The 24,194-nt window shown below is 35.6% G+C and overlaps 4 protein-coding genes and 1 non-coding gene across 5 annotated transcripts; 3 read left to right on the top strand and 2 right to left on the bottom strand.

Moving 5' to 3' along the window:
* The first annotated feature begins 978 nt into the window (after nucleotides 1-978).
* LOC139860180 (glycosyl hydrolase 5 family protein-like) lies at nucleotides 979-5,122 on the top strand. The gene is made up of 4 exons (XM_071848951.1): nucleotides 979-1,389; nucleotides 2,458-2,705; nucleotides 3,211-3,731; nucleotides 4,525-5,122. The coding sequence occupies exons 1-4, from the start codon at nucleotides 979-981 to the stop codon at nucleotides 5,010-5,012; spliced, it is 1,668 nt and encodes a 555-aa protein (XP_071705052.1). The 3' UTR covers nucleotides 5,013-5,122.
* A 3,646-nt stretch (nucleotides 5,123-8,768) lies between these two features.
* Nucleotides 8,769-9,662, bottom strand: LOC139860179 (uncharacterized). The gene has a single exon (XM_071848950.1). It carries the CDS (start codon nucleotides 9,660-9,662, stop codon nucleotides 8,769-8,771), a length of 894 nt encoding a protein of 297 aa, XP_071705051.1.
* Nucleotides 9,663-12,009: 2,347 nt separating this feature from the next.
* Nucleotides 12,010-14,899, top strand: LOC139858159 (glycosyl hydrolase 5 family protein-like). The gene is made up of 4 exons (XM_071847009.1): nucleotides 12,010-12,476; nucleotides 13,023-13,270; nucleotides 13,346-13,866; nucleotides 14,276-14,899. Exons 1-4 carry the CDS (start codon nucleotides 12,060-12,062, stop codon nucleotides 14,764-14,766), a joined length of 1,677 nt encoding a protein of 558 aa, XP_071703110.1. The 5' UTR covers nucleotides 12,010-12,059; the 3' UTR covers nucleotides 14,767-14,899.
* A 1,143-nt stretch (nucleotides 14,900-16,042) lies between these two features.
* Nucleotides 16,043-18,249, bottom strand: LOC139860178 (cytochrome P450 86B1-like). Its single transcript, XM_071848949.1, has 2 exons — nucleotides 18,244-18,249; nucleotides 16,043-17,623 (listed from the first exon to the last, which is right to left on the bottom strand). The coding sequence occupies exons 1-2, from the start codon at nucleotides 18,247-18,249 to the stop codon at nucleotides 16,043-16,045; spliced, it is 1,587 nt and encodes a 528-aa protein (XP_071705050.1).
* Nucleotides 18,250-23,887: 5,638 nt separating this feature from the next.
* Nucleotides 23,888-23,959, top strand: TRNAT-UGU (transfer RNA threonine (anticodon UGU)). The gene has a single exon. It is a non-coding gene; the product is annotated as a tRNA-Thr (tRNA).
* The last annotated feature ends 235 nt before the right edge of the window (nucleotides 23,960-24,194 follow it).

The following is a 24,194-nucleotide window of genomic DNA, read 5'->3' as shown; positions in this document are numbered from 1 at the left end:
TATCTCTATGTATGGGATGTGTATTGAAATATAAAATCTTGTGGTCTATTATTATGATTTGATATATATAGGTTAAACCTATAACTCACCAACATTTTTGTTGACGTTTTAAGCATGTTTATTCTCAGGTGATTATTAAGAGCTTCCGCTGTCGCATACTTAAATAAGGACGAGATTTGGAGTCCATGCTTGTATGATATTGTGTAAAAACTGCATTTAAGAAACTTATTTTGTTGTAACATATTTGTATTGTAAACCATTATGTAATGGTCGTGTGTAAACATGATATTTTAGATTATCATTATTTGATAATCTACGTAAAGCTTTTTAAACCTTTATTGATGAAATAAAGGTTATGGTTTGTTTTAAAATGAATGCAGTCTTTGAAAAACGTCTCATATAGAGGTCAAAACCTCGCAACGAAATCAATTAATATGGAACGTTTTTAATCAATAAGAACGGGACATTTCATAAGCTGTGTCCATTCGTTCCAGTCGTTCCCTACACACCATACCCAACGAATAACACTGTTAGAAGTCGATCTAATCTAGTTCTACACTCTTGGTTTGATTCACTCGACCCCAATACGACCCGTTATTCGATTGATCCTCATTTTAGTGTTTTCCGCCATTAAATCGAGTCACAAACAATTCTAAGATCTTTAATAATTCGTCCGCACTCTCATAGATTGCTTTCTATATCCGCCAATCGCTCACCATGATTAACGCCCCCTTTCATACAAGATAGGAATGGCCTAAATATACAACTTTTACTTACACATGTTTTAAAAACTATTCATCCACGACATAGAAGCATTTTATATTGGGATTTTCGGTAAATTACAAGGACAAAATTGTCCTTTCACAATAGATTACCATACCTTAATGGAGTATCCATAAAGTCATTCATGATTATAATTCACAATCAAAAACATATATATACATCTCCAAATATGTGTAAAACAACATACAATCAAACATGAGTTGTAGTTTTTCACCATCTCTTATTTTCCTCTTGATTCTTTTTGCCACCATCAACCACCACCACACCGCCGCACTACCGCTCTCCACGAACTCACGATGGATTGTGGACGATGGAAAAGGCGGAGAAAGGGTGAAGTTATCGTGCGTAAATTGGGTGAGTCATCTAGACGTAGTGGTTGCAGAGGGTCTAAGCAAACAACCGGTGGACGTGATCTCTAAAAAAATCTTGAAAATGGGATTTAATTGTGTGAGGCTAACATACCCGATTTTCTTATTTACTAATAACACTTTAGGGTCGATTACAGTTCGACAATCGCTTAAAAAACTTGGGTTGATTGAGTCCATTGCTGGATTTCAAGCTAATAATCCTTCCATTCTTGACCTTCCACTTATCAAGGCTTTTCAGGTAATTAACTATTTAAATATTGCATCTTTTATTCAAAGAATGTAACTAACTTTATGATTTTATACAAATTGATTAACGACGCTAAATATATAAAACTTTATACAAACATCATTCGAGGATCTGGTTAATACTTAATAAGTTCATGGTATTTTTTTATATAACTTTAAAGTTTAATATATGTCAAAGACTCAAAGTCTTAAAGCAAACATACAATTGTTAAGTAAATTATATTATTGTTAAGTAAACTATGAATGAGCTACTTTCAGTTGATAATAGTATAGTACTATCAATTACGCCTATATATCTAGTAAGATAAGATCGAGTTGATTATGATTATTGGTATGATGACGATTATCTTATCTTTATATTTGTCAACTACATATAGTTGGTCGAATTAATTAATTCTTAATTAATAATTCATTGATGATCAAAGAAACCAAAAACAACTATCTAAATTTGTATTTAATATAACTTTTCTAATGTGTCTTTAAATCATCTCCAAGAAGGGTTTAGTGGCTAGCTGGTGAATAGCGATCATCGATAAGTTGTCGTTAAGGTTAACTCAGGTTCAAAATTTGATGGATAAATATCTTAGGATGGTCGAATAAAGTTCAAAACCATCACACAAACGGTTGCGTGATACCCTGTTAGGTCGTGTACATCTTAGTTAAAATGCTCACGCTCCCTAGTAGCATTAACAATGGAAAACATTATCTATCTACCCCTTATAGGCTATAGCTTATAAAAGTTTGTAAGCAAGTATAATCCTGATTATGATTGTTTAATTTTCTAAACTATAATTTCAAAATTATGTAAAATTTGGTATGTCTTCTAACCCAATATTTAAGAAATGGTAGAAATAATCACACGATTAAAGTATATAAGAATGGAACAAACTAAGGTATCAATCAAGTCATTAAAGAATGGATAATTTAAAACAAGACTTTTGATATATATGGTTAGAGTACACAAAAAGCACCAACAATTATCTAAGGAATATTGTTAATTAGTAATACTACTGCATATGCCTAAAGATAAACTTAAATATTTTATTATTTTATTTCACAGGAAGTGGTTGCAAGTCTTGATAGAAACAATGTGATGATAATATTAGACAATCATATAGGCAAGCCAGGATGGTGTTGTAGTGATTTTGATGGTAATGGCTTCTTTGGTGACCAATACTTTGACCCTGATCTATGGCTCAAAGGTCTAACCAAAGTTGCCACCCTGTTCAACAACTCAACAAACGTGGTTGGTATGAGCTTAAGGAATGAACTTCGCGGGCCTAAACAAAATGTTAGCGTTTGGTATAGGTAATATCATACTTAACATCCTCAAGCGTCAATTTTGGTAGTTTAGTACTCCATTCATCCGATTATAAGTGTCCACTATTGACTTATCAAAATCATTCCTTGTCAATATTGGACCGTAAATATTTTTATTTGCGTTATATAATACTCCGTATTTGATAAAAATTATTTTAATGAAAACACATTTAAAACTCATTTCATTCATATAGTTTTCATCAAATATTATACAACACACATAAAAATATTTACAGTCAACTAGGATAAATTTTAAAAAGTCAATAGTGGACACTTATCTCCAATTTCCTGCGATTAGTTGCCAAGCAACCCAGGTCCCGCGATTAGTTGCCAAGCAACCCGGGTAGGAGTTTCCTATAGCGTGTGTGGGTACAAATGATGAGGGTCGTTGAAATAAATGATTCGCTGATGCAAATTCGCCGTTCAAAAAAAATAAAAAAAAATAGTGGACACTTATCCTGAGACGTACTTGTTTTACGTCATAATGAACTAGGTACATGCAAAAAGGCGCGGAAGTAGTTCATGCAGCGAACCCAAATGCTCTAGTCATACTATCGGGCTTGAGCTACGACAAAGATCTTTCGTTTATTCAAGCCCAACCTGTGAACTTAACATTTAGTAACAAGTTAGTATTTGAAGTTCATTGGTACGGATTTTCTAACGGTGAAGATTGGAAAACGGGCAACCCTAATCAAGTATGTGGTCGGGTTGTTGATGATATAATGAAAAGATCAGGTTTTTTGTTGGATAAAGGTTACCCATTGTTTGTAAGTGAATGGGGTGTAGATCAAAGGGGTACAAATGAGAATGACAATAGGTACCTGAATTGTTTCATTGCGTGGGCCGCTGATCATGACCTTGATTGGGCATTGTGGACGCTCGTTGGGAGTTATTATTTTAGGGAAGGTGTAGTTGGAATGGAAGAGTTTTATGGTGTTTTGGATTATGATTGGTGTGAAGCAAGGAATTCAAGTTTCTTGCAGAAGATATCAGCCATCCAGTCTCCATTTCAGGGTAAGTTAGCATTTTACTTGCAATTTCAATTTGTTAACTAATTAATGGCTTGATTCTAAGTTATGTTTGCATTCTAACTGGTTAAAGGGTACATGTCAAAAGGCTAATAGTTACAGAAAGTGTATACTCAATACATAAAACATGATAAATCATTTTTTGTTTTTTTGAGATAGAACAATATCATTGCAACATAATATAAAATCCATAGTCTTATTTTCAAAAGATAATAATATATTTTTTTTAAAGTAGTTTGTTTCACTTTGTATAATGAATTTTCCATGTAAATATACAATTTTTATAATGACAGTTCTTAAGATGCATTAATGTAATTTGTTGTACAAAACGGTTGATTTTGAACGACATATGTTAGACATACAAAAGTTTTCAAAAAGAAAGTTACAAAATGATCTCGACTAACGATGGAGGGGTATGAAAGAGAAAAAAGAATGTGATTTGATTGGTCGAACACTTGTGCCATGTCACTTTGTGTATGTTTGTTTGTAAAAAATTTGTAATTCTAGTATTTCTCATGTTGATTTTTACATGACGTTTATTAACATGTACAAGTCTTTTTTGCACCATAACGATAATCCTGACAACCCTAAGGCGAGGAATGTTGCTAGAATTTTCCTCATATTAAATTATGACCCCTGACCCAACCGACCAGTCTTACAGTTTTTAGACCCATGTATTTTAGACCCATGTATTAGGCTAGAGAAGTTTCTGACCCATCTTGGGTTAAAGCAACTTCTGACCGAGTTTTACTCAATACAAGATTTTATATACTCTGCAGGACCCGGTCTTTCAAAATCCCGCCCACACAAACTCATCTTCCATCCAGCGACAGGGCTATGTGTGCAACGAACGTCTTTCTTCAAGCCACTAACATTGGGTCCATGTTCTGAGGCTGAACGTTGGGATTACACCCCCAAAAAGACACTAACTATAAAGGGTACATACTATTGCCTACAAGCAGATGGAGTTGGGAAAAAATCAAAATTAGGCATTATTTGCACAGACACTTCTTCACAATGGGAACCAATATCAGCTTCAAAACTACATCTTTCATCCAAGATCAATAATGGTACAAGTGTTTGTATGGATGTGGATTCGGAAAACACAATTGTTACAAATACTTGTAAATGTTTAGCCAATGACAACATGTGTGACCCTGCTAGTCAATGGTTTAAAATCATAAACAGCACAAGGTTGGGTGCAGCCGTATCGCATAGTCCGATTGATTATATCCTGGAAACCATTGGAGTCGGTATGTTAGGATAAAACTATGAAAGTATATATGAAGATTGTACATTTGAAGACACACTGAAAACAAAATTCAATATATACATTGATGCATTTATTTCTATATTTTTATTTTCCCTAAGGATTGTATCAGAAAGTTTATAAATAAAAGTATTGATTATACGTCTTCCATTTACCGGATACAGTCATGTTTTTAACCGGAACACGGAGTGGACATCAACTAGTAAGAAGCTTGTGGGTAAGAAGTAGTTCGGTGGATGAAGTTTATGTTGTATCTAAAAACGCGTGTTTTGATATCTTGATAGGTTTTGCTTGAATGTCTTATAGGAACAGAAGAATATTAGGCAATGCTACAGGTAAGTCCTTCTTCTTGAGCATTCTACGCGCTATCCGGTAGCCAGTAATTTAAGCCCCAAAAATCCGGCAGTGTGCAAATGAGTGAAGCGTGTATGCCACGTAAGCCCGTTTATTTCGGAAAGTTTGTTATACACATGAGTGGTACGTGTGACACGCCAGTCATGCTCATGTAACAAACTTTCTTGGCTATATAAAACTTTATTGTCATTCGTATGGACATCTTCACTTACACTATAACCTTACTTTGTAGAAATCAAGTCTTAGACCTAGGGTTCATAAATTTCGATTGCTTCAATCGGAATGCATTGCCTAAGATATTAATTACTTAATCCGTTGAGTATATTAATCCTCCGATTATTTTACATCCTCATTAATTTAGATTTTGATAGAATTTGCATAATTAACGGAGATAAAACAATCGAACATTCCTTTTCCCCAAAATCTATCACTCAAACTTTCTACCCATTAGGTTTGATCATTTATGAACCATCTCTGTTAGCTTCTACTCCCCCTACATCCATTTCAAGTATCACTTTTCTTAAACAAAATCTCAACTTTCATATTAAAATCAATCAAACAAGCTTTTAACTATCTTTTTTTTTTTGAACGGCCGAAAATTTATTAAAAAAGCTAGCGAGACGCTAGAAAATTACAAAGACATTAACGGAAATTGTAACCAAACGTTCCAATTTAGATTGGCTTTCTTATAACGAGATGAAAGCCAATCAAAAGAATACAATACAATCGTATCAATAACATGACTTTTCTTAAAACTGCCGGGATTGAAAATGAGCCCATTCCGAAAACGCCATAGAGTCCAAAGAGATGCATAACACACCACTTCCGTAATAAGAACTTTAGCCGCATTCTGAGACGATAACATCACCCATTGCCACATATCTTCAAAACATTGCCATTTTGGAAGATTTACATCAAGCCATCTAGCGATAAAGGACCACACTTGCTCAGCTACATCACAACTGAAAAAAACATGATTGATGTCCTCGACTTGAATTCTGCATGAATAACAAAGAAGACTTGATGTATCGATGCCACGATCAAGCAGATTACACATATCCGGGAGACGATCAAGCCGGAGGCGCCAAAGAAAGAAATTGACTTTAGGCGGAACCACCTTGCACCAATGAGTAGGCCAGGCTCCCATGTTATCTGTGTCTAGCAATTTGCGAATTGCGGAGACAGAAAAGTTGCCATTTGAAGACAACGAACAGGTCCAGGTGTCCGGAGCCTCAGAAAGATGAAACTGTCCGATTAAAGCTTGAAGGTCCGTGAGTTGCTGATATTCAGCCCCTGATCGAATGGGGCGACGCCAATACCAAACCAAACTGCCATTAAACAACCTCTCCGAAACCATGCAATTCTTAACAGATTCAAGGGCATATAACCGTGGAAAACAGTCCCGTAAAATGGTACCATTTAACCAACAAGCTGTCCAAAAGGGAGTGCTAGACCCAATTCCAACCTTAATGGCTAAAGAAGAATAAACAGAAGGTTTTATCAAATGAAGCTTAACAAAGAAACGATTAATATTAGCCCACGTACCCGAAACCGAAGCCTTAATGACGGGATTGAAACCGTCCGGTTGATCACCATGAATTGCTTGAAGAGTCTTGACCCATGGCCATTCTTTGCAAGAAACATACCGCCACCTCCATTTGTACAAAAGAGCATTATTAAGTGACTCGAGCCGAACCACACCAAGACCACCTTTCTCTTTAGATTTGCATAAGTCATCCCACTTGACCCAATGAATTTTCCGATCATCTTGAGAGCCACCCCAAAGGAAGTTAGCCCGGATGGATTCAAGGGTTTTAAGAACCCCTTTTGGTGCTTTAAACAACGAAAAGAAGTAAGTACCAAGAGCTCCAAGAACTGACTTGACTAAAGTAAGACGGCCACCATAAGAAAGAAGCTTAATTTTCCACTTGCCAAGACGAGTTTTAACCTTGTCAAAGATGGGATCCCAAGAAGAGATGAGATTCATATTAGCACCTACTGGAATGCCAAGATAAGTAAAGGGAAGATCCGCAACTCTACACCCTAACTCCGCCGCCATCCTGCTCACTTCCGAATTTGGAATACCAAGACCAATAAGGTTCGACTTATGAATATTGAGTTGCAAGCCAGAAACCAAGAAAAAACAACCCAAAATATAAATGAGGTTCCGAATATTCACATCATTCCATTCTCCAATAAACAATGCATCATCCGCAAAGAAACAATGAGAGATATGAACCGAGGCATCCACATTCCCAATCGTGAGGCCTTTGAAGTGATTATTATCAATGGCATCCAAAATAGCACCATGTAACCCTTCCATACAAATGATGAAAAGAAAGGGAGATAGAGGATCACCTTGACGAAGGCCTCTATCGATTTTGAATTCCTCCGAAGGGCTCCCATTAACTAAGACCGAGGCAAAAGAGGACATAAGGCATCCTTTGATCCACCATATCCATCTACGCCTGAAGCCTAAGAATTCAAGCATCGAAAGTAAGAAATCCCAACTGATAGAATCAAAGGCCTTTTCAAAATCCACCTTGAGAAGCATAGCCTTCTTCTTCTTTCTATTGCACCAATTCACTAGTTCGTTGATAATTAAAGGCCCGTCAAGAATTTGACGACCTTTGATAAAAGCCGATTGCTCTTTGCTAATGACACAATCAATGACCTTAGATAACCGTATGGCAAGCAATTTGGAGAGAATTTTATATTGAATGCCAATTAAGCTTATCGGTCTATAATCCTTAACCACAAGAGGATTATCCACCTTCGGAACCAAAGTAAAAAAAGAGGAATTACATCCTCTAGGGATAAAACCTGAAGAATGAAAGTTCTGAACAAATGCAAAGACATCGGATTTAACCAAATCCCAAAAGTGCTTGATGAAACGAAAAGAGAACCCGTCAGGTCCAGGAGCTTTATCATCACCACACTCCCAAATAGCCATTTTAATCTCAGCTTCTGAGAAGGGGGCTTCCAAACAATCGGCTTGAGCAACAGTCAACTTTTTGAAATGAGAGCTAGGATTATTAATGCGAACCGAAGGTACACGCCTAAACTTCTCTTTAAAAAAATCCAGGAAAATGCGTTTGACTTGCGGAGGTGAAGAAACCCATTCACCATTCGAATTCACCCCCGTAACCGCAAGCTTTCTGCGTTTCTTTTTGATAGCCGAGTGAAAAAATGATGAGTTTTCGTCCCCGAATCTGGCCCATAATTTACGGTTTTTTTGGGCAACGTCCAAAGTTTCCACCTTCTCAATAGAAGTTAACTCCTTGATAGCATTTAACCTGCGAGAAGATAGAGTAATGTTATCCCCACCATTAGCAATCTCCTCATCAATCTCCTCAATACGCACCATAATATTTCTTTTTTCGATGCCTTGATGCTGCCTCATGGTAGCCTGCCATTTTTCAATTCTGATTTCACAAACTTCAATTTGTCTTTAAACACCACAAAAGGGTTTTTACCCATGCACATGCTCAATAATGCAGGGTTGACCCATGCATCTTTAACCACCTTATCAAAACCACTCATATTGAACCATGAAGAGAAGAGCTTAAATGGTGAAGGGCCATAGTCCACATGATCATTAAATAAAATTATAGGACAATGGTCCGACCATAGATTAGGTAACACACGACCATTAAGATCCGGAAAAAAGTCCACTAAACCATCTGAAATCAAAAAACGATCGAGTTTAGCCCGGGAATCACACCATTTGCTATAACGAGTATAAGCTCTACCACCCAACGGGTAGTCAATCAGTCTAGAAGAGGAAATAAAATGGTTGAAATCCGCAGCAGATAGAGAGCAAAACATGGAACCATGCCTTTCGTTAGCTGATCTAACCGAATTAAAGTCACCGAACACCATATAATTTCCGGGATGCGAAGACATAAAATCAGAAATAAATGACCACAACTGCCGCTTAGCAACACGCTCTTGAGGAGCATATACGTTCAAAATATAACAAGGAGAAGAGCTACCAGAAAGATGACCATCTACAATAAGAACGTTATTAAAAGAAAGAACCCGATTTTTATGGAAACACGAAGGATCCCATATAGTAAGGAGACCACCGGACCTACCTCTAGCACTCGAAGTAGCCACATCAAAAGAAGAATTACCCCAAAACGACCGAACAATGAACAAATCTAATTGCAACATCTTCGTCTCTTGCATACCTAAAACCGAAACTTTAAAATCATTACAAAGATTCCGAATCCAAGATTGCTTTTGTTTTTGTTTCACCCCTCCACCAATGTTGATAGATAATGTATTCATTAAACAGGTTTCATTGCACCCATTCTAGATAACATCGCTTTAAGATCTTCCTGGCATCCTTTCATATCGTAACCCAATGAGTTACCGATAGCAATATACCCATCAAGTTGTTCTAACAAAATCTCCTCCGCTTTCTTTGCATCCGGTGAGCCTGCTTTAATATTAGAATCAGAGGAAAACACAGGCTCCCCTGAAGAGAATTTGGGAGAGTAATACCGATATCCATTGAATCCCGGTGGAACAGGAATAGAAGACGATTGTGTACGGTCTGAATCGAGCTTGCTTGGTGAAGCATTCCTGACACTATCCACGGAGACAGCCTTGTCTTTAGTTTTCTGACCAGAATCATTACGTTTTTTAGACTTAGTCGAATAACCGTCAGATTCTGCTTTCTCATTTTTACCATCATCCTTAGCAGGGGGTATGTCCTCCGGTTCTTCAACATAAGGGGGAACAAAATAAGAGAAATCAAAAGAATCATTAACAAATTCCCCATCCTCCAGATCACCGTTACTAGAGGCATTAGAGTTGTCCTCATTAGGAACCCTGTCGTCATCAGAATGTCCATACTGAGAATCATTCACAACCTTAAGAATTTTTGGACACCAATCTTCAGCTTCTTTGATAAGTACAGTGTATTCCTTATTCTGAACCGAAACCTTAAGACGTTCAACAATCGGGTCAAGATTAGTTGTAATAATACAAACCTTACCAATACTCTTCTTATCTTCGATCTCAGCATCTTGGAATAAAACCTGACCAAAGTGGAAGGCAATTTTATTAAAAGCATCATAATGCCAAGCACGAGCTGGTAAACCAATAATTTCCACCCATATCGCCCTTTCCTTTACCGTAAAAGAATCAGAATAATCACAAATTTCCGATAAAGAATTACGGACCAATAGGTTTTTCCTGAAATTATCCCTCGAAAGCACATTGGGAAATTCAATCCAAACCCACGCTCCACCCATATATTGAATATGCAGAGACTCGAACCCCTCCTCAAACCAAATACGATGAAGAAAAGGGATTTGAGCAGGGTTAGAAGCTTTACCAAAAAGGATCAAATCAGAATTCTCAAGAATTATGAGTTCATCTTCTTCAATAGCAATCTGCTTCATGGGAACATTAGGGTTAATAGGAACCTTCGAGCCACCCACCAAGGATGCGTATGATGACCCCTGCATATTCCCATGTAAGTTAACCGGATCAACCTTAGGGTTCGATTTTGGAGCTGATACATTAGGTTTTGGGATATTGCCAAAACCCTGGCTGTTTCTACGTTTCAACGAATCTGTTCTATCAAACTTGGCTAGAGAAGCATAAATATGAAAATTGCCTACCCATGTCGACGAGATAGCCCTTTCAATATATTTCACAGATGAATTATTAAGGAAACGAACAAAGGCAAAACGGTAACCACCCTTCGAAAGTTTCTTAGCAATATAGACATCGAGAACTTTACCGTGTTTTTCGCAGAGAGAACGTAGATCCGATGTTTCAAAATGGTGAGGAAAATTGGTGATGAAAAACGTTGTAGAAACCTTTTCAGCGTTACGATGATCGGTGAAGGAAGACGATGGCATGATCAGATCTTGGGTTTTTCCGTTTAAATTCGTCAGATCCAATCTAGATCTTGCGGCTCGTGAGCAAGACATCACCACATAATGTTGTATATTTTCAATTTCTAAAAGTTCATTTGAATGCTAGTTTTTAAAAATAAACACATACAATGTGCTAATTCATAATTTTCATAATAATACTATTTAACACATTCATGAATACACAAATGAAATCAAACTTTAGATACATTTTGTGAATTTTTGTTACCATGTGTTGACCTTTTAAGAGATGTCCCTTTATAAAATCAAACTTTAGAAGTGTCACTAATTTGCATAAATTACTATATATGATATTGACTTTAAAGTGACAATTACTAAATTAAGGTAAAAGGTAAAAGGTAAAAGGAAGAAGGTTTTTTCTGTTCGAGTTATCTGGAGGGTGGGTAATCCGACCCCATACTCTAATGTACGCAACTCAACATGATTACTCCCTAGCTGTTTCCAACTATCCCTGGCCACCACTAAATATTTGTCCTATACGGGATTCGAACCTGAAACCTCTTGCAAGGAACTCAGGCCCCAATCACTGGGCTATCTAATAATGGTTTATGTTAAATTGTACAACACTTTTATAAGAGCGTACGTTAACGACAATTAAAGTTGTCGTTAAAAAAGTTCTTTAAAAAATATAATAAAAACAATAAGGGCCAAAATTGAAATTATGGAAACAGAAAAAGAGAGCATATTTGCATTTGCATACCGATAACAAAACATTCTGATATCTTGTTAGTTGGGAATTGGAAAATTTAGCAAACCAAAAATAAGTACTCCAATTATGAACTGGAAATTATCATCATATCCTCTTCCTTTCCTCCTCATCATCTTAACCACCGTCCTCCACCACCGTCTCACGGCAGCACTGCCGCTCTCGACGGACTCACGGTGGATCATCGACGACGGAGAATTCGGAAAAAGGGTGAAGTTGTCGTGTGTGAATTGGGCGAGTCATCTAGATGCAGTGATCGCAGAGGGTTTAAGCAAACAACCAGTTGATGTAATCTCTAATAAAATCTTGAAAATGGGATTCAATTGTGTGAGATTAACTTACCCACTTTTTTTATTCACGGATAAAAATTTAGGGTCTATTACAGTTAAACAATCATTTCTTAAACTTGGGTTGTTTGATGCTATTACTGGATTTGAAGTTAATAATCCTTCGATTATTGATCTTCCACTCATCAAAGCATTTCAGGTAATTTTTTTTTTTTTTTTTTTTTAAATTCATATACATACAGATACAAATTACTGTATATGTTATACTCCCGAGTTTATTGTCCTTAAACAAAAAACACACACCTTAATTAAAAAAAAAAAAAAAAAAAAAAAAAAAAATTTCACTTTTACATTATACTTTTTATTAACTTAAGATTTTTACCCTTTACATTTTAGCTAACTTATTGTTTTAATTGCATAACTAATTTTTTTTAATTGCATAACGTATTGTTTTAATTGCATATTAAGGGTACCTACATGTAACATGTTAACTGTATGATCAGGGAAACAGATGAAAAAAAGGATATTAAGTTACAGAATTCAAATTACTTTACTAGTATATCTGTAAAAATCCCAGGTACTTAAACTGAATTAAGTGATTAAGTTAGTAACTCAATTAATATTAAGTTCTCAAAAATTGTTTTTGTTTGTTTGATATAAAACAGAGTCAGTGAGTAATACAAAGTAAGGGTTATAAGTTAAAACATTAATCTATAGCTATGACATGTAATTTTTTAATTCACAGGAAGTGGTTGCAAGTCTTGATAGGAACAATGTTATGATAATATTAGATAATCAGATAAGTAAGCCTGGATGGTGTTGTAGCGATTCTGACGGCAGCGGCTTTTTTGGTGACGAATATTTCGACCCGGATACGTGGCTCACGGGTCTCACCCAAGTTGCTACCATGTTCAAAGACACACCCAATGTGGTTGGTATGAGCTTAAGAAACGAACTCCGTGGGCCCAAAGAAAACGTTAGCATATGGTACAGGTATCAATTACTTACAACACCTTCAAAATCTTCAACTTTTGATATAATCAATACTGAATCTTAATTGTTAACCAGATACATGCAAAAGGGTGCAGAAGTTGTTCATGCAACGAACCCTAACGTTCTAGTCATCGTATCTGGTTTAAGTTACGACAAAGATTTGTCCTTTCTTCAAATCCAACCGATGAGTTTAACATTTAGCAACAAGATTGTGTATGAAGTTCATTGGTATGGTTTTTCAAATGATGAAGATTGGAAAAACGATAACGCTAACGAAGTATGTGCTCGGGTGGTTTATAACATAACGAGAAGATCGGGTTTTTTGTTGGATGAAGGGTACCCTTTGTTTATAAGTGAATGGGGTGTGGATCTAAGGGGTACAAATGAGGTTGATAATCGGTATTTGAATTGTTTTTCGGTTTGGGTCGCGGATCATGACCTTGATTGGGCGATATGGACACTCGCGGGGAGCTATTATATTAGGCAGGGTAATGTTGAAATGGAAGAGTTTTTTGGTGTTTTGGATTGGGATTGGCGTAAACCGAGAAACTCAAGTTTTTTGAAAAAGATTGCAGCCATCCAATCTCCTTTTCAAGGTAAGGCTTATTTTAATAATACCCAAGGATTAAGTGAAATAATCTGATTATATCTTGGGTAGTAAAGTGTTGCAGAATTCGGAATTACTTGGCTGGTACTTAGAAATTTGGTCAAAATTCGCTAGATAATCTGGGAAAACTTGGGATTACTGGGAAAATCAGTCAAAACTAGGTCAAACCTGGTCAAAATTAGTCAAAGTCAAACTTGGTCAACATCCGAGTACTCCCTGAGTTGCCGAGTACTCCCTAAAAGTTCTGACCGAGTACTCCTAGTGATTTTTAACAACCTTGGTAAATCATCTAGGCATGTCTTTTAAATTTATTCTACTTGAGGGTCCAAATGGGTTTAATATGGTCAAATTGCATGGATTTGTCACGGGTCAATTTACACGTTTTTTGTATGCTGCAGGACCTGGATTATCAGAAAATAGTCAACATAAAATAATTTTCCATCCTGCAACGGGGCTGTGTGTGCAACACCAATCGTTTCTCCAGCCGCTAAGACTGGGCCCGTGTTCAGAAGCCGAGGGTTGGGATTACACACCAAACAAGGCGCTAACAATAAAGGGCACAAACTATTGCCTAAAAGCAGATGAATTAGGTAATAATGTAAAGTTAGGTACGATTTGCACAGACACTTCTACACAATGGGAACCCATATCAGCATCTAAACTACACCTTTCATCAAAGATCAATAATGGTGAAGAAGTTTGCCTGGACGCAAACTCTGAAAATACGATTGTTACAAACACTTGTAAATGTTTAGCCGATGATAATACGTGCGACCCTGCTAGCCAATGGTTTAAAATCATAAACGGTACAATGGGATCTCGTGCAACACGAATGTATAGTCGGATTGATACTGTCCTTTGGTCCCTTGGAGTTAACTTATTCGCGTGACACTTTATGTAATTAGTGTAAAATTGAACAGCAACTGAATACAAGTTTAACTTCACAATTTCACAATTTGTATAATACCATTAAGTTGGTGAATGACTTCACGAACAGTTCAAGACGACTCTATTGGTAAGTGATGAATTATATTATAAAAATCGTCTTACCACATAAAGAGTGTGATTTGCTATAGTTTGATCAACTGGTGTTGTTGTAGTTACAATTCAGAAACGTCTCAACGATGTTGCTATTCTAGCAGCGAATCGCTAACTCTAGCAAGTAGTTTCATTCTGTGATTGAACCTAACTATCAGGATAACAGGTACGAGTGTAATTGAGGGGAAAAATGATTAATCGATTGTTTTAAAACTGGCAATCGTGCAAACCCAATCGAAGGATTAATCTACTCAATATTGAGTAATTAATATTTAAGCGATGATATCCAATGGAGATGATCGGAATTAGCAAACTTGGATTTGAGAATAGATTTATGCAGAGTAAGTTTATAGTGTGTGAAGATAATGAAATGAATGACAAAGGGTTATTTATAGACGAAAAATTTGTTACGTGAGTAGCTGACGTGACACACGTACCACTTGTGTGCGTAACAAACTTTTGGAATAATAGGGCTGACGTGGTACATACAGATCGTGTGCACACTGTCTAAATATTTTGAGAAACACGTCCTGACAACCGGGTAGCATACAAATTGTCCAAGCTAAAGGGTTTACGTGTAGACGCAATCTAATTACTATCCAAATATTCCTGTCCGGCCAATTCTACCCGGTTGTTTCTATCAAGCCCTTTGTATCCGGCTCATTGATCACGGCACCGGAACAACTATCATTGGGTATTAACCTCTTCGTCATACAATCGTTGCTCTTCATCCGTCCAAAAGTACTTTATCCTTTTAATGTAGACCGGTTTCCAACTCTGACGGGAGACGCTTGTTCTTTACGGTTAATGGCAAATTGAAGATGGTTTTTTGATGCGACCTATAGGGCGTATCATTACTCTCTATATTATTTACACCAAAATTCAAATGCATTCAAGTGCAAATAGGTATTTAACTTATTAATTAACTAACAAATTTGAGATACAAACAAAAACATGAATAATATGATCAGAACCGGAATAAAGTTCCATAATACAGTATCTTACATATTATGTATGACACTGAATCCTAATAACAATCCAAATAACTCCATATATAACCATTACAATAAAGAAGAAAACAAGGAACCCCATGATGTCAAAAACAACTTAACATCAAGCAATCATCTTTACACCCTAGGTTCCATTGTAACCAATAGCCCATACTTCATGTAAAGTGTAGTATTTAGTTTTGGACATACTTTATGACCTTCAACCAATTTCACTTTATACCTTAATAAAATTGAAGAAACCACCAGTTTCATTTGCATATAAGCAAACTTTTTGCCCACACACAATCGTGGGCCCGCATTGAACACGGCGTACTTGAATTGGCTTTCGCTTACAAACTCACCATCTTTGATCCACCTTTCAGGCCTAAACTCAAGACAATCTTTACCCCAAAGGGTCTCCATTCTAGCCATACCATACATGCAATAAACGACTCGTGCACCCTTTCCAATGTGGGTCCCATCCGGAAAAACATCGTCTTCTCGTGGCTGTTTGTGGTCAAATGAAACGGGAGGGTACAAACGTAAAGATTCGGATATTGCTGCCTGCAAATACACCATTTTCTTGAGTTCTTCTTCTGTAAATACTATGTTTTCTTGATTATCTTTGTACGGTTTATCTCGTTGTTGTAAAATAGTATGAATTTCATCGAGGATTCGAGTTTCGACTTGCGGGTTTTGTGTAATTAACCAAAAGAACCATGATAATCCAACTGAGCTTGTGTCTCTACCTGCTAAAATGAAGCTTATGCAAAAATCTTGAAGCAATTTATCAGTAAAAAAGACTTCTTTTTTATCTTGTTCCATAATTATAAGCCTTGACAAAAGATCACACCTTGAATTACCAATTATACCCTCCTTGTTAGATAACAATTCCATCTTTCTTTCTCTAACTGTTTTTTCAGAAAAGTCATGCACAATCTTGACAGATTCATACATTGTGTTTTCAAACCCTAATCTGAAAAACTTCATCGGTTTCCAAATATAACGAGGGACTAAAAACCTCATCAAGGTTGCGAACGTTACTTTCTCAAACGCCTTTGCAAAGGGCGTTTCCGGAAAATCAACTTCTAAACACCCCGAATCGACACCAAATGCCACTGAACAAGTATTATCGAAAGTAAAACGAAGAAGCACATCTTGTAAATCAATAACACACCCTTTTTTAGCCTCTAAAACCTTCAACAACTTGTTATGCACAAGATTTCTAACCGATTCCAATGAGAATTGAATGAATCGAGTCGAATGCATTTCAGAGTTAGCCACACGACGTTGTGTCCTCCACAACTCATCATCGGCGTTAAAGATCCCGTCACCAAGAAAATCATAAAATCTTTCTTTATAAGCTTGCCCTTTTGGGAAGTTTTTAAAATTTGTTTTGAGCATGTATTCAATATTAAGAGGATCACTTGTGACAACACCAAAAGTACCACCCATCCACATACCTCTATAGTAAAAAGTTCCACCATATTTTATCAAATTTTCACTACCCCATTCATAAAGATTAGATGCATGTAAGGCAAATGTTGGAAGTATACCGAAAACGGGCCATATCATTAGGCCCGTTCTAGTTATTCGATTAAGTATAGAGTTGAAAATGAAGATGATTAAAAGGGAGATGGTTATATCTGTGAATAATAAATGAAAATACAACCATCTTGTTAAAGAGAATAGGAAGTTCAAGATCATGTTGTAATCTAACTATCCTCTCTGTTATTTTATTGGATATAATCACATTACATGAAATAAAATAGTAATAGAAGATGACAGTTTATTTAAGAGACTTTGAGAGTATTGAGAAAAGTAAAATAAAGTTATCTAATGTATTGGAATGGATTTAAGTATGTGCTTAAGAGCAAATTGTTTGATGTTTTACTTACTTTATATAAACATATATAATATGTTTGCATGAATTAAGGGTCGAGTTCAAGACGTCTGTTTTGGTAAGTTATACTAAATCATATTGTAACAACCATATTACCGTGCAAAAAGTGTGATTTTCTATGTTGGTGCAAAAACTCGTGTTATATACGTGTCCTATGTGATTTTGCTAAAATTACTTGGAAAAAAAAAATGAACAGAGTGATTGTAGTACGTGACAGAAGCCATATAATTTAAGATCATTAATTAAGTTAAAATCTGTGCGGGACAACCTCATTTCATACTAGTTATGAACTGAACTAGCATTGGAATATATATCCTTATAACTTTATAAGTAACTAGTAAGGACTTAATTAATATCTTGCACCAATATATGAATGGCTTTTAGCCTATCTATGGACACTATGTAATAGTAGTTACTATCATACGTTCATACTTACCTGCATTATGCTTTACACTCGTTTGTCAACGAGTTATGCTAATTGGAGAAAATTTGTGGCACTACAAGAAAAAACAGAACAGGCGTCGACCCTTTTTTGCGGCGCTTTGAGGTCGCCGCAAATAATCCACTAAACGCCAAAAAATTTCACGTTCTTTGACTGCTTTTCTGGTCATAGATGGGTCCACCTTTTTTTGCGGCGATACTTTTTACTCCTCGCCGCAAATAATCTGTAATTTATTTTCTTTTACATTTTCTTTTTATAACAGACGGTCAAAGCGTTGAATTTTTTTTTTTTCGGCGATGCATGTTGCCGCAAATAATGGTTCTTTTTTCCCTCCAAATTTTTTCTGACAAAAAAATTCCCTCCAATTTGCAGCTCGCCGCAAAAAAGTCGCCGCAAATAACAAGGATTTTTTTTTCCTATTTAACAGGCTGAATAACTTATCATCAAACACACACAATACACACACACACAAACAATACACAAAATGACTATCATTGCGCCGATGATTGTCTCATTGGAAGTTTATTACGGAAGTAATTTCCGTAATGAAAGGAGAGATTACGATTATGCCCGTAGTTCTCAATCTATATTCAGAGAAATTGATGTTCGCCACGCAGGTTTAGAGGACCTGTTATGTTTTTTGAAAGAAATGGTTCCGTTTGAACACACTGACGTGTTGTATTACGAAGATGACTATGTTCCGGAATTATCCGCTAAATATCTTCGTACTGAAGATGAGTGGAACGGTATAAAAGAGACATTGAATTGGCGTTCCAATCGCATTTCTCTCTATTTAGTTTTCGAAGAAGATGAAGAAATGTTTTAGTATCATTTAGTATTATTACTAAACTGTTAAGTTTAGTATTATTAGTATCGTTTTTATGTTGTATCGTTTATGTTATTGTCATCTTCTAGTTTTCAAGTATTAATTGTATCGTTTTATAAGCAATGTTGAAAGAAATCATTTATGTTATTGTCAATTTCTAGTTTTTCATGTCTTAGTATCGTTTTATAAGCTATCATTTATGTTATTAGTATCGTTTATGTTTTACTTTAATTAACATCGGACAAACGACAAACATTCAATCGAATATTATACAAAGATTGTGAATTAAGCACTGCAAACGACAAACATAAAATAAAGGTCATACGATGTTACTGAATTAAACACACACTTCAACATAAATTATTAAATGACGATCTTAAAAAGGAAATGAAGGAAATGTCAATAGGTACCGTACTTAAAAGGCGTCGTCCTACAAGACCATTAACCGGACCGATATTAGTAAATAAACGATAAAAAACGCTCCAAATGGAAGAGGTCTTGTTTCATTATGAAGCTCATTCATTCGGGAAGCGACTAAATGAGCAATATTAACTCTAATATTGTGAGTCATGCACCAGTGAATCAAAGCTTCAGTCATTGACAAACGACTGACATTTGGATCATTGTGGTACAAAATAACCTCGTTTATTTTGTAGATCAAGTGTTTATGAGTACAAGACAAATCTCAAGTTAGTGATGAGTTACTTGCTTTGGCACATGGACCAATAAGTGTGACCTCTTACGCCGCTTGCATATGTAACGGTGTGAGGTTTGTGATTAATAGTAGATATAAACGCCGAACAACTCAGAATAGTGGAATTTCAAGTCCTGGACCTAATGGCACACTATATTATGGTGTGCTAGAAGAAATCTTGGAGCTTCAATATTTGTACGACTGTAATGTTTTTTTATTTCGATGCAAGTGGTTCAACACCGGTAGCACTGGTTTAGTTACTAAGAATAACATAACTACCATTAATACTCAAAATGAATGGTACATAAATGCTCAATACATCCTTGCAACACAGGCAAATCTAATCTTTTACCTTGATGACCCGACTAAAAGGAAAGGCCAAATAAGCAAGTATTGGAAGGTTGTTCAAGAAGTCCACCATCGGAACACTTGGGACTGAGATATCTTTGTTGGAGACGACGAATTGGACCTTATACATGCCAACACTTCATCAGATATTCGTTTGTCTTCTAACTTGGAAGAACTCGTTCAAACTAATTTGAGTAGAAACGAAGCAACAATAGTTGAACAGGTCCAAGTAAATGCCATAATCGATCTTGATGTCGATGTAGACAACTACGAAGACGACGATGTGAACGATGAAGACAATCAAGTAGTCAATGATGATGACCAAGAAGTCAATGATGACAACCAAGAAGTCGATGAAGACGATGTGGACGAAGATGATGACTACGAGCATCCGACCTAGTGGACGAATTTTCAGAACCCGAGACCGATGCTTCTGAAGTTTCAGCAATGAAGGAAATGTCAATAGGTACCTTAATCACGGAGTGATTCATTGTGTAATTAGGATAGAGAACTGAGTTGAGTTGGTGGATATGAAGGAACACATGGGTGCATTGGATAGTCGTAAAGTATCAAGTAACGTTAATAAATAACGTCGTAAAGTATCAAGTAACGTCATCAAATAACGTCATCAAATAACGTCGTAAAGTATCAAATAACGTTAATAAAGTGATGACGGCGATGGCGGTGATGACCTCGATGAAGATGACGACGATGGACGATGATGGTGATGACGGTGATGGACGATGATGACAGTGATGGATGATGATGACAGTGATGAAGATGACGATGATAACGCTAATGACGGTGATGACGATAATATGTGCGGTCGACTAACTTATAAACTTAAATATAAAAATTACATTTTATATATATTCTACAATGTGTGTGTGTATATATATATATATATATATATATATATATATATATATATATATATATATATATATATATATATATATATATTTTATAATATTTTATAATATTTATATAAAATAATAATCTTAATTAATATATATAAAATAGTTATATAAATTAATTAGTAAACTAATTATAATTATTAAAATTTTAAAAAAATCCTTTTTAGCGGCGACCATCGCCGCAGATAAGTTCCCACCGAAATTTTCACGAAAAATTCAAGTTTCCCTCACTCTGACAGGCATTTTCTGCGGCGATTTTTAGCGGCGATTATCGCCTCAAAAAAAATAAAAAAACTTAATCGTAGCTTTTCTGTTAACAGCCCACACTTTACACCCACATCACCACCAAAAAACCCTTCGACGATTTTGCTTAAAATCCGACCAAATCCATCAATTTCCACCAATTTCCTTCTAATTTCTTCACAAATCTTTCATCAAAGTTAGTGATTTTATCATCTTTTCTTGTTTTTTTCTAATTTTTGCTATATCTTCAATTTGTGCAATTTCTTTGTTTAATATGCTAATTACTTGTTTAAACTTGCTTCTTTAATATGCTAATTACTTGTTTAAATTAGGACTTTGTAAGTTTGAAGTTTAATAATTTTGATTTCATGTGTATGTTAATAATTTGTGTGTTGTAAGTTAGTAATTTGTAAGTTAGATAGTTGTATGTTAGTAATTTGTAAGTTAGATAGTTGTTAGTTAGTAATTTGTAAGTTAGATACTTGTAAGTTAGATACTTGATTAGTTAATTAGATTCTTGTTAGTTAATTTTAACTTGTAAGCTAGTAATTTGTATGTTGTAAGTTATTTAATTGTTAAATAGTTATTTGTTAGTAAGATATTGTAAGTTTAATACTTGTTAAATTGTATGCTTTGTATGATATTAGTTTTGGTATGCTAATTCTTCCCCGTTTAAACCGTAGGTCACCCGTCCGAAATTAATTTAGAAATTAATTTCGGATTGTCCCCGTTTTGGGACTGCTTTTTGAATGTGTTGTCTCATTTAGGATATGAGTGTGTTGTCTCATTTAGGATATGACAACCAAGAAGTCGATGAAGACGATGTGGACGAAGATGCTTTCTGCGATACAGATAGTGATACTAGCGTGAATGAAGACGATGAATGTGAACCTATGGATTATATTAGTGAATGATTTTAGATTGTAATTTGTAAAAACATATTATCTTTAATTGTTATCAATATTTGCTTAAGTTAAATTTGTATGTAATTATATATTCATTTATTTTACTTGTTATCTTTGTATGTGTATTTGTATAGTTGTATATTTTTTTACAGATGGCAGCCGTTGATCGAATGTATGGTGGTGGGAACGATCCTCCAGAACGGGATGATCCTTGGGAGCCATCCAAATCTCACATGTTAGGTAAGAGTTTATTTTCACGCATATAATTGTATACACACACACACACACACACAATATATATATATATATATATATATATATATATATATATATATATATATATATATATATATATATATATATATATATATATATATATATATATATATATATATATATATACATATACGTACATATAATTGTATATTTGTTTGTAGCGCCCCGGAGAGGAAATATGGTAAATTTCCTGGCAACACAGAAGAAAAATATGTAAGTAAATACCTTATAATTCACTAGAATGTTAATTTTTTATATAACTCAAAACATACTAAAAGTGTTCGTATTATAACTTGGATTATTCTCGTTTTTTAAATATGTAGGATGAAATGATTGAACTTCTAAATGAGCAAGTTGGTGTAGAAAACCCGATGACCGAACTACAAATCATGAACAAGGTATTGGGGTCACGCCCCGGATGGGAGCGTGGTATCGGTCCACGCATTTCTGGGTCCCGCAGGTCCGCTGATAGCTCAAGTTTAACTTCAAGTCAACGTTTTTACACCGAGGATGAATTTAATTCAAAGTGGCAATTGGAACGTGAGAAAATGAAAGCCGAGCTAAAACAAAGTTTGATTCCGGAAGTGAAGTCCGATTTAACAAAAGAGTTTCAAAAATCCATGAAAGATGCCATTAAAGATTCAGTGAAAAGTTACATAAAAAGATGTTCTCGGGATCGTGAAGTACAAGCGGAGAGCCCAAGAAAAAGAAGAAACAAGCAAAGGGCGGTAAAGGAAAAGAACCGGAATTTACTTTGAGAGACGAACTGTCGGATGATTCGGATGATGGTGGGGGAAATGGTACGGAAGATGATGATATCGGAGGAAATTATGAGGATACCGCATGTATGGAACAATATTGATACTTTAGAACTTTAAAACGTTAAAACTTTAATATTTGTAATTCGTATAATTGTTCACTTTCGTAAACGTTTATTGTTCTTTATATATTGTTGTTCGTGTTTATTGTTGTTTTGGAGTTATATACGTTGTTATAGGTGCTATTAAATTGTATGAAACAGGTTTCGGAAAAACGCCCAGAAAATCGGGCGGGATGCTGTAAATACAGCAGAATTCTGTCAAAACCATCAGGTACATTTTGCGGCGATAGTCGTCGCAAAAAATAGCAGCAGGTACTGAATCTGATTTTGCCGGTAGTCGCCGCAAAAAAAATATATATATTTTCTTTTCTTTTTTCTTATTAAACAGTGGGCCCCATTTTTGTCCGCCGCAAAAAAACGACGCAAAATATTTTAGACGGCGACCTTACGGTGACGACCTTATAAGCGGCGAAGGGTCGCCGCCAAAGCTTTTTTGCGGCGAGATACCCCATTTATTGCGGCGATTTTCATCGCCACAAAAAATGTTATTTCTAGTAGTGTGGTAGTATCACATGAATAATATTTCTATGAATAATGTCTGTCACATGCGCCCGTATAGCTCAGTGGTAGAGCTTCAGTCTTGTATACTGGAGGTCTGTAGTTCGATCGTGTATGTGGGCTTTTTATAATTGTCACAATTTTTACGTTTAACACCTTTAATAGGAACGCACTTGCATCTTTAATCAAACCGTTCCTTATGACTAGACATCGAAATTTAGACTTGACAATGTAACCACAATTTACATGTGAATACATAATGGCATAGGACTAGTACATAATTAAACTTGTTTGTTTATTTCAGGTTTGTTGTGTTCCTATGGTCTCTTTTGTTTCTCCTTTGTTTTGTCTTTGATGG

This window comes from Rutidosis leptorrhynchoides, chromosome 7 (assembly GCF_046630445.1).
Source record: "Rutidosis leptorrhynchoides isolate AG116_Rl617_1_P2 chromosome 7, CSIRO_AGI_Rlap_v1, whole genome shotgun sequence".
Classification (NCBI taxonomy): Eukaryota; Viridiplantae; Streptophyta; class Magnoliopsida; order Asterales; family Asteraceae; genus Rutidosis; species Rutidosis leptorrhynchoides.
This window is presented reverse-complemented; position numbering and strand designations above follow the sequence as displayed.